This window comes from Procambarus clarkii, chromosome 71, assembly GCF_040958095.1.
Source record: "Procambarus clarkii isolate CNS0578487 chromosome 71, FALCON_Pclarkii_2.0, whole genome shotgun sequence".
Taxonomy (NCBI): Eukaryota; Metazoa; Arthropoda; class Malacostraca; order Decapoda; family Cambaridae; genus Procambarus; species Procambarus clarkii.
The window spans coordinates 12,412,527-12,426,486 of record NC_091220.1 but is presented as its reverse complement, the minus strand read 5'-3'; the positions used below and the strand labels follow the sequence as shown (position 1 = coordinate 12,426,486).

Here is a 13,960-nt window from a genome sequence, read left to right as displayed (position 1 = left end):
GCTAGATTTGATATTTACCAGGAAGGAGGAAGAGATATTTGACATTCAGTACCTTCCTCCCTTGGGTAAAAGTGACCATGTCTTTTTGGGAATAAAGTATGCAATGCGTTATAAGCTGGAAGAAAATAAGGAGGTTGAAGCAGTTGAAAAACCAGACTTCAGGAGAGGACATTATGGTGACCTTAGAAATTTTTTTAGTGAGTATAATTGGACAGACTTGATGCTAGGCAAGGAAGTGAATGAGATGTATGGCAAGTTTTGTGAAATATATGATAAAGGCACAAAAAAATTTATACCAAAACAGAGATGCAGAACTAGGAAACAGGATTGGTTCAATAGAAATTGCGAGAGGGCTAGAGACCGAAAGACACAAAAATGGAATCAATACAGGAAGAGGCCGAACCCCCAAACATACCAGCGATACAAAGATGCAAGAAACAACTACACGGCAGTGAGGAGAGAGGCAGAAAGAAATTTTGAAAAAGGGATTGCGGACAAATGTAAAACAGAACCAGGTCTATTCTATAAATTCATAAACAACAAATTGCAGGTAAAGGATAATATTCAGAGGTTGAAAATGGGAAATAGATTCACGGAAGATGAAAAGGAAAAGTGTGAAACACTAAACGAAAAGTTCCAAAGTGTGTTTGTACAAAATGAAATCTTTAGGGAACCAGATACAATAAGAATTCCAGAGAACAACATAGAACACATAGAGGTGTCTAGAGACGAAGTGGAAAAAATGCTCAAGGAGCTCAGTAAGAACAAAGCAGCTGGCCCAGATGGCGTTTCACCATGGGTTCTGAGAGAATGTGCATCTGAGCTCAGCATTCCACTTCACCTGATCTTTCAGGCATCCCTGTGTACAGGAATCGTAGCAGACGGGTGGAAACAGGCTAACATAGTTCCAATCTACAAAAGTGGCAGCAGGGAAGACCCCCTCAATTATAGACCTGTATCATTGACAAGTGTAATAGTGAAAGTATTGGAAAAACTAATCAAAACTAAATGGGTAGAACACCTAGAGAGAAATGATATAATATCAGACAGACAGTATGGTTTTCGATCTGGAAGATCCTGTGTATCGAATTTACTCAGTTTCTATGATCGAGCCACAGAGATATTACAGGAAAGAGATGGTTGGGTTGACTGCATCTATCTGGACCTAAAAAAGGCTTTCGACAGAGTTCCACATAAGAGGTTGTTCTGGAAACTGGAAAATATTGGAGGGGTGACAGGTAAGCTTCTAACATGGATGATAAATTTTCTGACTGATAGAAAAATGAGGGCAGTAATCAGAGGCAATGTATCGGAATGGAGAAATGTCACAAGTGGAGTACCACAGGGTTCAGTTCTTGCACCAGTGATGTTTATTGTGTACATAAATGATCTACCAGTTGGTATACAGAATTATATGAACATGTTTGCTGATGATGCTAAGATAATAGGAAGGATAAGAAATTTAGATGACTGTCATGCCCTTCAAAAAGACCTGGACAAAATAAGTATATGGAGCACCACTTGGCAAATGGAATTTAATGTTAATAAATGTCATGTTATGGAATGTGGAATAGGAGAACATAGACCCCACACAACCTATATATTATGTGAGAAATCTTTAAATAATTCTGATAAAGAAAGAGATCTAGGAGTGGTTCTAGATAGAAAACTATCACCTGAGGACCACATAAAGAATATTGTGCAAGGAGCCTATGCTATGCTTTCTAACTTCAGAATTGCATTTAAATACATGGATGGCGATATACTAAAGAAATTGTTCATGACTTTTGTTAGGCCAAAGCTAGAATATGCAGCTGTTGTGTGGTGCCCATATCTTAAGAAGCACATCAACAAACTGGAAAAGGTGCAAAGACATGCTACTAAGTGGCTCCCAGAACTGAAGGGCAAGAGCTACGAGGAGAGGTTAGAAGCATTAAATATGCCAAAACTAGAAGACAGAAGAAAAAGAGGTGATATGATCACTACATACAAAATAGTAACAGGAATTGATAAAATCGACAGGGAAGACTTCCTGAGACCTGGAATTTCAAGAACAAGAGGTCATAGATTTAAACTAGCTAAACACAGATGCCGAAGAAATATAAGAAAATTCACCTTCGCAAATAGAGTGGTAGACGGTTGGAACAAGTTAAGTGAGAAGGTGGTGGAGGCCAAGACCGTCAGTAGTTTCAAAGCGTTATATGACAAAGAGTGCTGGGAAGACGGGACACCACGAGCGTAGCTCTCATCCTGTAACTACACTTAGGTAATTACACTTAGGTAATTACTCTCTCACACTCTCTATCTGTTACCTCCAGGACTATGTCAAAATGATGATGCCCTAGCTTATTCTTCCTCCTCACTCCCAGACCATACTCATATTTTATATGTGGTCTACAGCTATCCTGTGCACTCGTGGCCAGGTGTACCAAGTGTGTGGCGACAGCTGTTCTCACACCTGCCTGGATCTGACCACCAACACTGACTGTGATAAGAAATGTGTAGAAGGCTGCAACTGCCCGCCCGGATACACCCTGGATAATGATGACATTTGTGTTCCTGTAAGCGAGTGCCCCTGTGTGTATGAGGGAGATGAATACAAACCCGGCCATAAGATGCAGCAGCCACAGACGGATGGGTCTTCTCTAAGTTGGTTAGTTTCATGCCCGTGTGTTTACAGATCACTATTGGAAGCTTACAGTGATAAAAGTATTATTCAGATTGTGTTTTACAATTTTTAATTTAATATTTCATTATGTGCTTGTGTTTGATGAAGTGTATATTTTCAGTGAGTGCCTCAATGCGGGCTGGACATGCCAGGGAGTGAGTGGTAATGAGACGGTAACAGATAGTCCTCATATTGTGTGCAGTGATGATCAACATGAAGTCTACAGTGACTGCCTTCCAGAAGACGAGATTACCTGCCAGGTAATACATAATGTGTACTTTTTGTAATTATTTTTCCTATCAAAGACTTGAAGAGTTAATGGTATCTTCAGTTTTGCATTAATCTACTAATGTAGCTTTGTAGGTGAAACAGGTTCTGTATCTTTAACCTCTTCTTCAGTTGTTGCTATGTGGTTTTTAATCTGCCAATGTTTAATCTGCCAATGAAAGGTAGGCATAACAAAACAAACCCCACATGGAAAGAAACTAAAACAATACAAAAACAGAGGTAGAAATTCCCTACAATCCCAAGGAAACAAGAAAACAAGCAATTACCTCTATCACATTTTACTGCCGCGCATCTTGTCCGTGCAGCCCTCCCCTCCCTGAGAGGGGGAGGGGGCCCCCGGACCTCACTGTGCCAGCTGCCTTCAGTTCATAAGCTAGTGTAATTACCTAAGTGTAATTACCTAAGTGTAGTTACAGGATGAGAGCTACGCTCGTGGTGTCCCGTCTTCCCAGCACTCTTTGTCATATAATGCTTTGAAACTACTGACGGTCTTGGCCTCCACCACCTTCTCACCTAACTTGTTCCAACCGTCTACCACTCTGTTTGCGAAAGTGAATTTTCTTATATTTCTTCGGAATCTGTGTTTAGCTAGTTTATATCTATGACCTCTTGTTCTTAATGTTCCAGGTCTCAGGAAATCTTCCCTATCAATTTTATCAATTCCTGTTAGTATTTTGTATGTAGTGATCATACCACCTCTTTTTCTTCTGTCTTCTAGTTTTGGCATATTTAATGCCTCTAACCTCACTTAGTAGCATGTCTTTGCACCTTTTCCAGTTTGTTGATGTGCTTCTTAAGATATGGGCACACACACAACTGCTGCATATTCTAGCTTTGGCCTAACAATAGTCGTGAATAATTTCTTTAGTATATCGCCAACCATGTATTTAAAAGCAATTCTGAAGTTAGAAAGCGTGGCATAGGCTCCTCGCACAATATTCTTTATGTGGTCCTCAGGTGATAGTTGTCTATCTAGAACCACCCCTAGATCTCTTTCTTTATCAGAATTCTTTAAAGATTTCTCACATAATATATAGGTTGTGTGGGGTCTATGTTCTCCTATTCCACATTCCATAACATGGCATTTATAAACATTAAATTCCATTTGCCAAGTGGTGCTCCATATACTTATTTTGTCCAGGTCTTCTTGAAGGGCATGACAATCATCTAAGTTTCTTATCCTTCCTATTATCTTAGCATCATCAGCAAACATGTTCATATAATTCTGTATACCAACTGGTAGATCATTTATGTAGACAATAAGCATCACTGGTGCAAGAACTGAACCCTGTGGTACTCCACTTGTGACATTTCTCCAGTCTGATACATTGCCTCTGATCACAGCCCTCATTTTTCTATCAGTCAGAACATTTTTCTGACTGATAATGCGAATTCCCTGTGTGTGTGTGTGTGTGTGTACTCACCTAGTATTTGAAGATCCTAGTACTCACCTAGTTGAACTTGCGGGAGTTGAGTTTTGGTTGTTGGTCCTGCCTCTCAACTGTCAATCATCTGGTGTACAGATTCTTGAGCCTACTGGGCTCTTATCAAATCTACATATGAAACTGTGTATGGAGTTTGCCTGCACCACATCACTGCTTAATGCATTCCATTTGATAACTACTCTTGACACTGAAAAAATTCTTTCTAATATCTTTGTGGCTTATTTGGGTACGAAGTTTCTACCTGTTTCCAATTTTTTGTGTTCCACCCATGCTAAATAGTTTGTCTTTGTCCACCCTGCGAATTCCCTTGAGAAGTTTGTAGGTTATCATGTCTTCTTTACTCCTCTGTCTTCCAGGGATCTGAGGTTTAGCTCCCATAGCCTTTCCTCGTTGCTCATACCTCTCAGTTCCGGGACTAGTTTGGTGGCAAATTAGTCTGAATCTTTAACTTTGTCTTGTGTTTAACTTGGTATGGACTCCAGGCTGGAGGTGGATTACTCCAGGATTGGTCTGACATAAGTAGTTTACAAGGTCTTAAACGATTCCTTACACAAGTTTCTAAAATCTAAAGGCAGTTCTTATGTTGGCCAATCTAGCATATGCCGCTGATGATGTCCTTTTGATGTGGGCTTCTGGGACAGGTTAGGTGTGATTTCAACTCCCCAGATCTTTCTCTCTATTTGTGTTTATATTTCTCTATTTCATTTAGTTTCATAAGCAGTGAGGTAGAGTTGTGCTGTGATGTGGTGGTGTGTTACCTACTAGTGTCAAGTCGTCAAGATACAGCGTGAGTCATAGACATGTAAGATGTGTTGATGTTACAGACGATGCACTCGAGTGTTATGACCTGGGAAGATAAGTGCCGCCCCGGGTGTGCCTGTGCCACTGGTTACGTCAGGGACCCCGAGACTGACACTTGCATCCTCCGCAGCGACTGCCCTTGTCACCACGGTGGCCGCTCTTATCAAGATAATTCCTCCATCTCTCAAGACTGCAACACCTGGTAAGTCTCTCTTTGCTTTTGTTTGCAACACCTGGTAAGTCTCTCTTTGCTTCTGTTTGCAACACCTGGTAAGTCTCTCTTTGCTTCTGTTTGCAACACCTGGTAAGTCTCCTAACTTCCTTTTGCAACACCTGGTAAGGCTCTTAACTTCCCTTTGCAACACCTGGTAAGGCTCTTAACTTCCCTTTGCAACACCTGGTAAGGCTCTTAACTTCCCTCTGCAACACCTGGTAAGGCTCTTAACTTCCCTTTGCAACACCTGGTAAGGCTCTCTTAACTTCCCTGGGGTTATGGAGGCTTAAGACCTATTAACCTCTAGAGGAATATTAAACCACCACAATAGCTTACTGACAAGCAAACAAGAATGCTTTAATCCTGATAAATGTTCAGGAGTAAACTCGCAGTGTACCTACACCCGAAGAGAGTTCTGAGTGTACATGATCATATGTGTTCTTCTTTACCTTTCTTGAATATATATTTTGACAGTAGTAATGCTATTATTAAGCAGAAATGAATAAGGCCAATTTTTACTTGACAATATACTTGTTAGTACAGTGTCACCTCGATTAACGAGCGGCTCTATCTATGAGCATTTTGAGTAACGAGCAAGCCACTCGCAGAACATTTGTCTCTACTAACGAGCTTTTCCTCGATTAACGAGCGTTTCCGCTGGTTCTCGGACACGTTTTACGACAATTTTGTTGTTGTTTCGCAAGACGTGTTTTCCACATGACGAGCTCGGTGCCGGAATGGATTAAACTCATTATTCGAGGTGCCACTGTATAAGCAAAGAAAGGTATATTTGTCTAAATTTTACCTCATAGTCAAGTTGTTGGTATTATGGTCTTGAAAAGCTGTGACACTGATGCAAATGGTTCTTGCCAAGGTTGACCATTATTCTGTAATTATGGCCCTCAAATTCACCCTCTTCCCCCCCCAAATAACAACACAGGGTGGTGGTGTTACTACCAGTAACACATGAGGAATGAGGTAACAAAATCACATAGAGCACCATGGCCTTAAGGTCCTCAGAAGATTACCTCACACAAAGACATATAAAAACCTCTACCACCTGGTATACATAATGAACAACAGCAGAAATAATCAGACGACACACTAGAAAGTGAAGGGACGACGACATTTCGGTCCGTCCTGGACCATTCTCAAGTCGATTGAGAATGGTCCAGGACGGACCGAAACGTCGTCGTCCCTTCACCTTCTAGTGTGTGGTCTGGTCAACATACTTTAGCCACGTTATTGTGACTCATCGCCTGCAGCAGAAATGATCCATATAAATACATACACTGTACTGTTACATGTGTATAAATCTAGCAGGCTCATTACCCAAATAAGGTCACAAATCATGGACCAAACGCTAACAGGTCCGCTCGCCTGAAGAGATCAGAGAGTAGTGGCATCTTGAGGCAAGCTTGTCGAGAGGCGACACTGTAACCAATTTCAATAAGTCAACTGATCTTCGGCTTTCAAATACAGTATCTCTATCTCATTTACAACATAAACTTACTCAGGAACTTCTAAGTTAATATACAACAACTTAAGAGTATAAGGCACAACCTTACATAATGATATATAATAATAATTCAATACATTAAAGAAATTATCACGAAATGCAAATTTTTTTAGAATTCGCATGGATACGAGATGGCAACACTGGCAAAGTCGGTACATAAGTAGGGGAGAAGGGAGGGGGGGGGGGTTAGGGATGATTCAGTGACATCACCAACGGTTGTACATATGCATACAATATATAAAATATATTAGATATATACAACATGTGTATCAAAAGATTGTTTAAGTGGAAAACGTTTCACAGTGCCATAATTTCATATAATGTCCTGACAATGGGACAATGCAAGGTACAACACTAAAATGGAAACTAATCAGTATACGTATGAATAATATATCTGGAAACTAAATGTATACATTCTCCAACATGGTCCACATAATGTTACCTATAAAGCATTTGTGTAGCATTACATACAATGAGCATACAAGATGTTTTTCAAACTCCATGACATTAGGCTACTGCTATAATTAGATATCTAATACTGTATATATATATATATATCCACAATTACATGGCATACAACTTTGATACAGAATTAATATAGACTTGGAAATGTATGTCACACATTGACAATACATAAAATAAGAATAATGTATGGTAACATGAGATTGCATCATAACACAATATTCGTGATATGAGGCTATCAGCCAAGATATCACTGTATAGTTTGAGCACACTCATACACCAATCTCAGTATGATCATTCTGGTGTATGCATGGTCATAACAGGGGTAAGTGGTAGTTTTTGCACTGGTAGAGGCGAGGGGGGGTACTGCGCAGCTAGTTTTCACCTCTGACAGCGGCTGGCTCTGTTCCCTCTGGGTATGCTGTCCTCTTGCAAGGTTTTTCTTTTCTTTTTCTTTTTGCCTGGTGGGGGGGTCTGCCTTGGTGTTCCTTCCCCCTTATACTAGGGTTGTTTGTTTGGTGGTACCCCCTGCTTCGCCCTCATGAGTGGACATGTCCCAGGGGTTCAGCATTAGCAGTGTTGATTGGTAGCTTGGGGTGCCGGTTAGCAGTACCCTGCCTGGGTAAACCCTTAGCAGACCCAGTCTAGGGGCCCTGGGAAACCCCATGAGGCATTCGGGACCATTGGATGTGATCCCTGAGTCCCCTCTCGCCGTGTGTTAGTTTGAGGGTTGCTCTCTCCCCTTGTCTCAGGGCAACGCTCATTGTTTTTGCCTCCGTCATGCTGTCTGTTGGGTCGGTGACACATTCGACCTAGAGTCCTGCGAGCTTTGTTGCTTGTATATGACTCAGTTCACCCATTCTGATGATATTATTCTGGTGCAGGCGGCTCGGGCGTTGCAAGATAGGTTGTTGCAGCGTACTTGTTAGGTTGCTTACCTGGATACCCTGTTTTGTTTATAGGGACCCTGGACTTGGGTGTTAGTCACTTCAGCCTTGGTTCCATCTGCGCCCCCTTGTTCTTTCCCTGCTGTGGTTCATAAGGTCCCCTTCCCCCCTGCTTCCGGCTCCTAAGCGTTTGAAGGCTTCAAGCTCGGGGCAGGGTTTTGAGGTTTCTGAGCAGTTTCGGGGGCTGCTTTTTCCAGGGCTGGATACGGAGGCATTCAAGTCCGTTCTTCCAGCCATAGCTCCGGGATATGACCAGTGGGCCCATTCTCTTCCTGCTAATTCGGCCGCCCCGGCTTTTTCTTGTGTGGCCAGGGCTTGAGAGGACGACTTGCCCCTGGGACCTGACGTGGAGGTTCCCGGGGTTAGATAGGGGCTGGCTTGAGGGCCTTGGGTCCCATTGGACCCCACCTGGGTTTTCCAACCCTCTGGGTGGGACTTTCGGTTACAAGGAGTGGGGATTTTCCTTTCCCCCCTCTGTGTACGAGTTCGTAGGGCATCAGCCCCTCCCTGGGTTCGGTTGTGTGTCCCTTGGGTCCATTGGTTCCATCCTTCCTGTGGGTGATTTTACCACTTCTCACCCTTCTTTTCTGGGACATGTATTCTTCTACGTCATGTCATCATATTCTCATCGTCTCGGGATCCTGAATGACCGTTGGTCGCGAATGCCACTGGGCCTGAGTGAGCCTCCGTGCTTTTGTGCATGCTTCTCAAGAGTCTCAAAGGTTCGGGAAGATCTTCGTTTCTTCCAATATTGTTGGAACGTCTGTCATCTGCTGATGAAGCTTACTCCAGTCTTTTCTCGGGATCGTTGGTCCTCTTCCGTCCTACTTATCGTCTTTCGATATTATCTCATTCTTTTCTCGTTACATCTTATCTCTGTACTCTGTCTCGACATTACAACCAGAATAGGGGTTTGTTTTGTGGCGCTTACCTTTCTGGGTGCCTGTCCCGGTCGATGGCAGATATAGAATGCTCCAAAATCACATGTGCATTCTATGGGTCATTGCTCTCCATGACTCTCTGAGGGGGCCAGGTTCTGGCTCATGGTCCCCGGTAGGCCTAGAACTCCCCCCAAATTGACTGATGCCAAAGTTAGGGATATCCATATCAGCCTGGATAGCTCCAGGGAGCCTCTAGGACTTACCCAGAAAATGACGTTTCATTACATTCAACGCTGGTTTTTTCATGTTTTCTTTTGTAAATGAAGACTTGTGCAAAGTATGTGATGATTTCCAATTTGTACTCTGTCAAAAGTAAAAAAGAAAATAGTTTTATTTATTGTTGAATACACTCTTGTTCCATGTGCTCATAAAAAGCTGTCCAATCAACTACCAGTGTAGATACAAGCTGTAGGGAAAAGGGTAAACACACACGCTTTTCCAGATATGCTACAAGAACATACTGGAGTACAGTCTGGCTAATTTCCTACAGTTTATGAGATGTTTCATTATGTGTTACCTGTTTCCGTCACAGTGTATGCACAGGCGGCCACTGGGTGTGCACTGCTGCACAGTGTCCTGGCATCTGTACCGCCTGGGGGGACTCCCACTACAAGACGTTTGATGGCCGCCTCTACGAGTTCCAAGGGGCTTGTGACTACATCCTCGCCAAGGGCAGTCACACTAATAAAGGACATTTTGACATCACAGTACAGGTGTGTATGGAAAGAATTTTAATATTGTTAAATATTATTACAATGCTAAACAAAAGACTGCATCAAGACTTAATTACGACTGCCAAACGTAAACACTGGTGTGTTGATCAGTGGTAAGCACTTATTTTTGTCATGAAAAACATTGACTTGTTTGTTCTTTCCTCCTTGTCTGAGAGAGATGCCTTCAGTAATTATATATTGGTATATTGCAAATTTATAACTTGAATATTAATACACTTAAATATTTTATTTTAGTATTAAGTGTATTAATACACTTAAATATAAACTAACATTTAAAGCACTGAGACTGTAAACACCTTGTATGTGACAGCTTAAACAATAATATATCAATGAATAGTGATTGGAGAAAGTTATCATATCAGCAACATAGAGGCTCTGTCACTTACCTATTTTATGCATATATGTAGATAATTTGATGCAGCTGAACTAGACACGTTTTATAGAGAGGCTACCTTAACTACATTGTAACACAGAATATTGAATGTTTAGGATGGCGTCATGCTAATAGTAGCAGATCTCTGGCGTTTCATTGAGACCTTGAATTGGCCAATTTGCCTGATCGTTACTGTGTTTAAATTGCTTCAGCCAATAATCGTAAATGTCATTCGTACACAGTTTGATACATGCAAATAAATGAAGGACTCGTGGAATGGCCGCTCATGCTTAACAAGCTTGTTATAAAGCTGGATTTGGGCATAGTTATGCCAAAGGAAGTAGCAGGTTAGCATAAATGGAGTGAACACAGAGTAGGAAAGCAGTACAAGTGAAATGCTATTGGGCTCTACCTCTGGAGCTCTACACCCTGGGCTTTACCTCAGGGGTGCTTGCCATGGAGCTCTACTCCCCAGAGCTCTTCCCCCAGAGCTCTACCCCCGGGGTTCTACTATGGAACTCTACCCCGGGGCTCTTTTCCCCGAATCTTCCCCAGGAACTCTACCCCTGGGGCTCTACCCCCAGAGTGCTATCCCTGGAGCTCTACCTTTGGCACTCTTTGCCCAGAGCTCTACCCCCGAAGCTCCACCCGGTAATTTGTTCCCAGAGACGGATCGTAAGTCGAAATATCATAAGTCGAAGCGATTTTTCCCATAAGAAATAAAGGGAATTGAATTAATCCATTCCCCACCCTCCAAAATATTAACTTACAAATACATTTTATACTGAATACAATGTTTTTTTTCCAACTACAATATAGTGCATATGTTTATCTAACCTTTATGGAGGACTCATGATGCGTATGGAAGATGGTGAGGAGGACATGTCTATGTAAAAATAAATACCAAATTCCACTCACTTTGGCTGTGGGGACGTGGACAAGGTGCGCTGTGATGTCATCAGGGCCTGGTCGCCCGTGGGTGAATCGCCCAGACACGGTCGCGCAGGCCATTCAAGCACCGGGTGTTGCCATAAATATATTTTCAATTATTTGTTCTATGTATTTCCAATGTGGTTTTATTTGTTTGTTATCGTATATGATGCATATTTGTGTCCCTTACAATATGTATACAATAGAACGTTCCTAATGTTCCATGGCACTGTGATACATGTGTCAGTAATGTGTCCACAATACATGTATATTGTCGCAATATTACCTGTTAAAAATTCACTAAAATTACGATATGTACAGTTTCACACACTATATACACAATAACACACTGTATTACACACTCAGTACTTCGGAAGTGAGTAATAATCAACGAAGTAGTCCATGGTACACAGCACGACTTCTCTCTTGTTGCACCACGTACAGATAGATTTTCGCTTACTGTTTCTTCGTTCTGTGTGCTTGCAAATAACGCACTCACGTACACCCTTGGCTTTAGTACTTGTAGGTGGTATGTAGCCAAGCTTGTAAAGCATAAGGTAGTATTGAAAAGATTATAGGAAAAGATCAATTTGTAAGGTAGTTTTGAAAAGATTATAGGAAAAGATCAATTTGTAAGGTAGTTTTGAAAAGATCGCTTTGTAAGGTCCCACACAATTAGAGATTCAGCCACCCTCGAAGAGTGTCCGTCAATCTAAAAGACATTCAGGCATTCTGCAAGAGATTCAGTCAGCTTCAAAGAGTGTCAGTTAATCTGGAAGAGGTTCAGCTATTCTTGAAAATATATATGGAAAACACCACCATGGAAGCCGCTAACAATGTTCATCTATGCTACTTGTATCAGATGCGCCATCACTGAATGCAGAAAATGATTCATCTATGTATCATCTATATAAATTGGAGATGGCATAAATGGGCAAGGGTGGCGCTCAGAGCTACAACTGGATACTCTTGCTGTATCGTCCTCATAGGTGCTGTATCACTTGCATCCGACCGTTGTGTTAGGTTCTTATTGCGCCTAGCTTCACCAATATCATGACCCTTATGTTCTTCAAACAATAAGGTTTGAATTTCACCGACAGAGCGCGATCTTTTAACACCACATCGGACAGGTGTTTGGGAGCCAGAGGTGCAAGCTCCACCTATGGTTGCTTACTCAGTACTAACCCAGCCAGCAGCCATAGGGCATTCTGGGAATTTTTTCCAAAATGGCTGCCTCTCACTGGAGGTCCTAAGAGTTCTTTTCGTACACAACCAACCTTGCTCACATTTTGAATGGGTACGAAAAAATAAAAAAGAGTTTTCTCGGTTGGCACAGTTTCCCACGACCGAGTTTTCTCCGTTGGCACAGTCCAGTGTTAAAACTAACAAAATATTTGCAGATTTAGTGTAATGCTGAAAAAATGTTAGATTCTAAGTGTAGGAAACGAGAATAGATTTGGTCATTATTAGCACGAATTGTGAGCTGATAAATCACTGTTATAAATGTTAGAAATAAACCAAGTAGGGTTATAGGATGCATTCTAAGATGCACTAGTAAACAAGTACCACTAAATCACACCAATGTCATGTATATCAATGAGAAAATTAATTGGAGCACTGAGGTGACTCGAACCCACGATCACAGTTCACAGCACAGTACAGCCGCTTTCCTTACCCCTGCACCACGTCATGGCATAAAATATACAACTTGGGATTCCGCTGATTCCGCAGGAAGTCTGGAGGCTTCTACTGATGTCAGTCCAGGTTTTATATATAACTGCCATGCACTCTGGTGTAGGTAAGGTGCTCGGTTGAGGCACCCTGATCGCTGGTTCCAGTCACTTCAGTGCTCCAACTGACGTTCTCAAGAGAGGCAATGCTTATATTCAACCTTTATCCTGCTCGTGTGAGGCAAGATCATGCTCTTTAGTCTTGGGCGCCACACTGAAGAAGGGAAGTACATTCTCTCCAAACCTACCATGGGGAAAAAATGAAAGTAATAAATATTCTCTAGAATGGCAAGGAGTTAGGGCAGTATGACTGAGGGCAGGTCTTGTAGTATTACTACAACAGGTCTTGTAGTATGACTACAGCAGGTCTTGTATGAATGTATGACAGTATGATTATAACAGGTGTTGAAGTGCCATAGTTGTGGCTGGAGTGAACAGATGGTTGTACTGCTGTAGTTGTGGCTAGAGTGAACAGGTGTTACAGCCATAGTTGTGATGCTATCTCAAACTTGTACAATTTGAGGTAAGTTATTCAGTAGGCAGGAACAGTCGACACAGTTCAATGTGGCAAGGCTGCTGACGAGGTAAAATTTTCCATGTTAAGCAATGCTGACTAAAGACAAGAGACATAAACACACGCGTGTGTGCTTGTATTTGCTATTTGTTCCTGTAGCATTAAGCTGTTAGCTATTGGACCCCGCCTTTCTAATCGCCGACTATCTAATAAACTTTCTCCTGACCTATTTTTCTTCTATCATATGTACTACATATTTGACACACATACACAAACACACACACACACATATACGCAAGTGTTATATGACAAAGAGTGCTGGGAAGACGGGACACCACGAGCGTAGCTCTCATCCTGTAACTACACTTAGGTAATTACACTTATGTAATTACAC

The 13,960-nt window shown here is 41.8% G+C and overlaps 1 protein-coding gene across 1 annotated transcript in view; it reads left to right on the top strand.

The window, feature by feature from the left end:
• The window catches only part of LOC123745537 (hemocytin), a 246,400-nt gene that overhangs the window by 55,304 nt on the left and 177,136 nt on the right, over positions 1-13,960 (top strand). Inside the window, 4 exon segments of the mRNA XM_045726149.2 lie at positions 2,401-2,653; positions 2,790-2,928; positions 5,226-5,404; positions 9,818-9,998. Of these exon segments, the coding sequence (XP_045582105.2) occupies positions 2,401-2,653; positions 2,790-2,928; positions 5,226-5,404; positions 9,818-9,998 (752 nt within the window).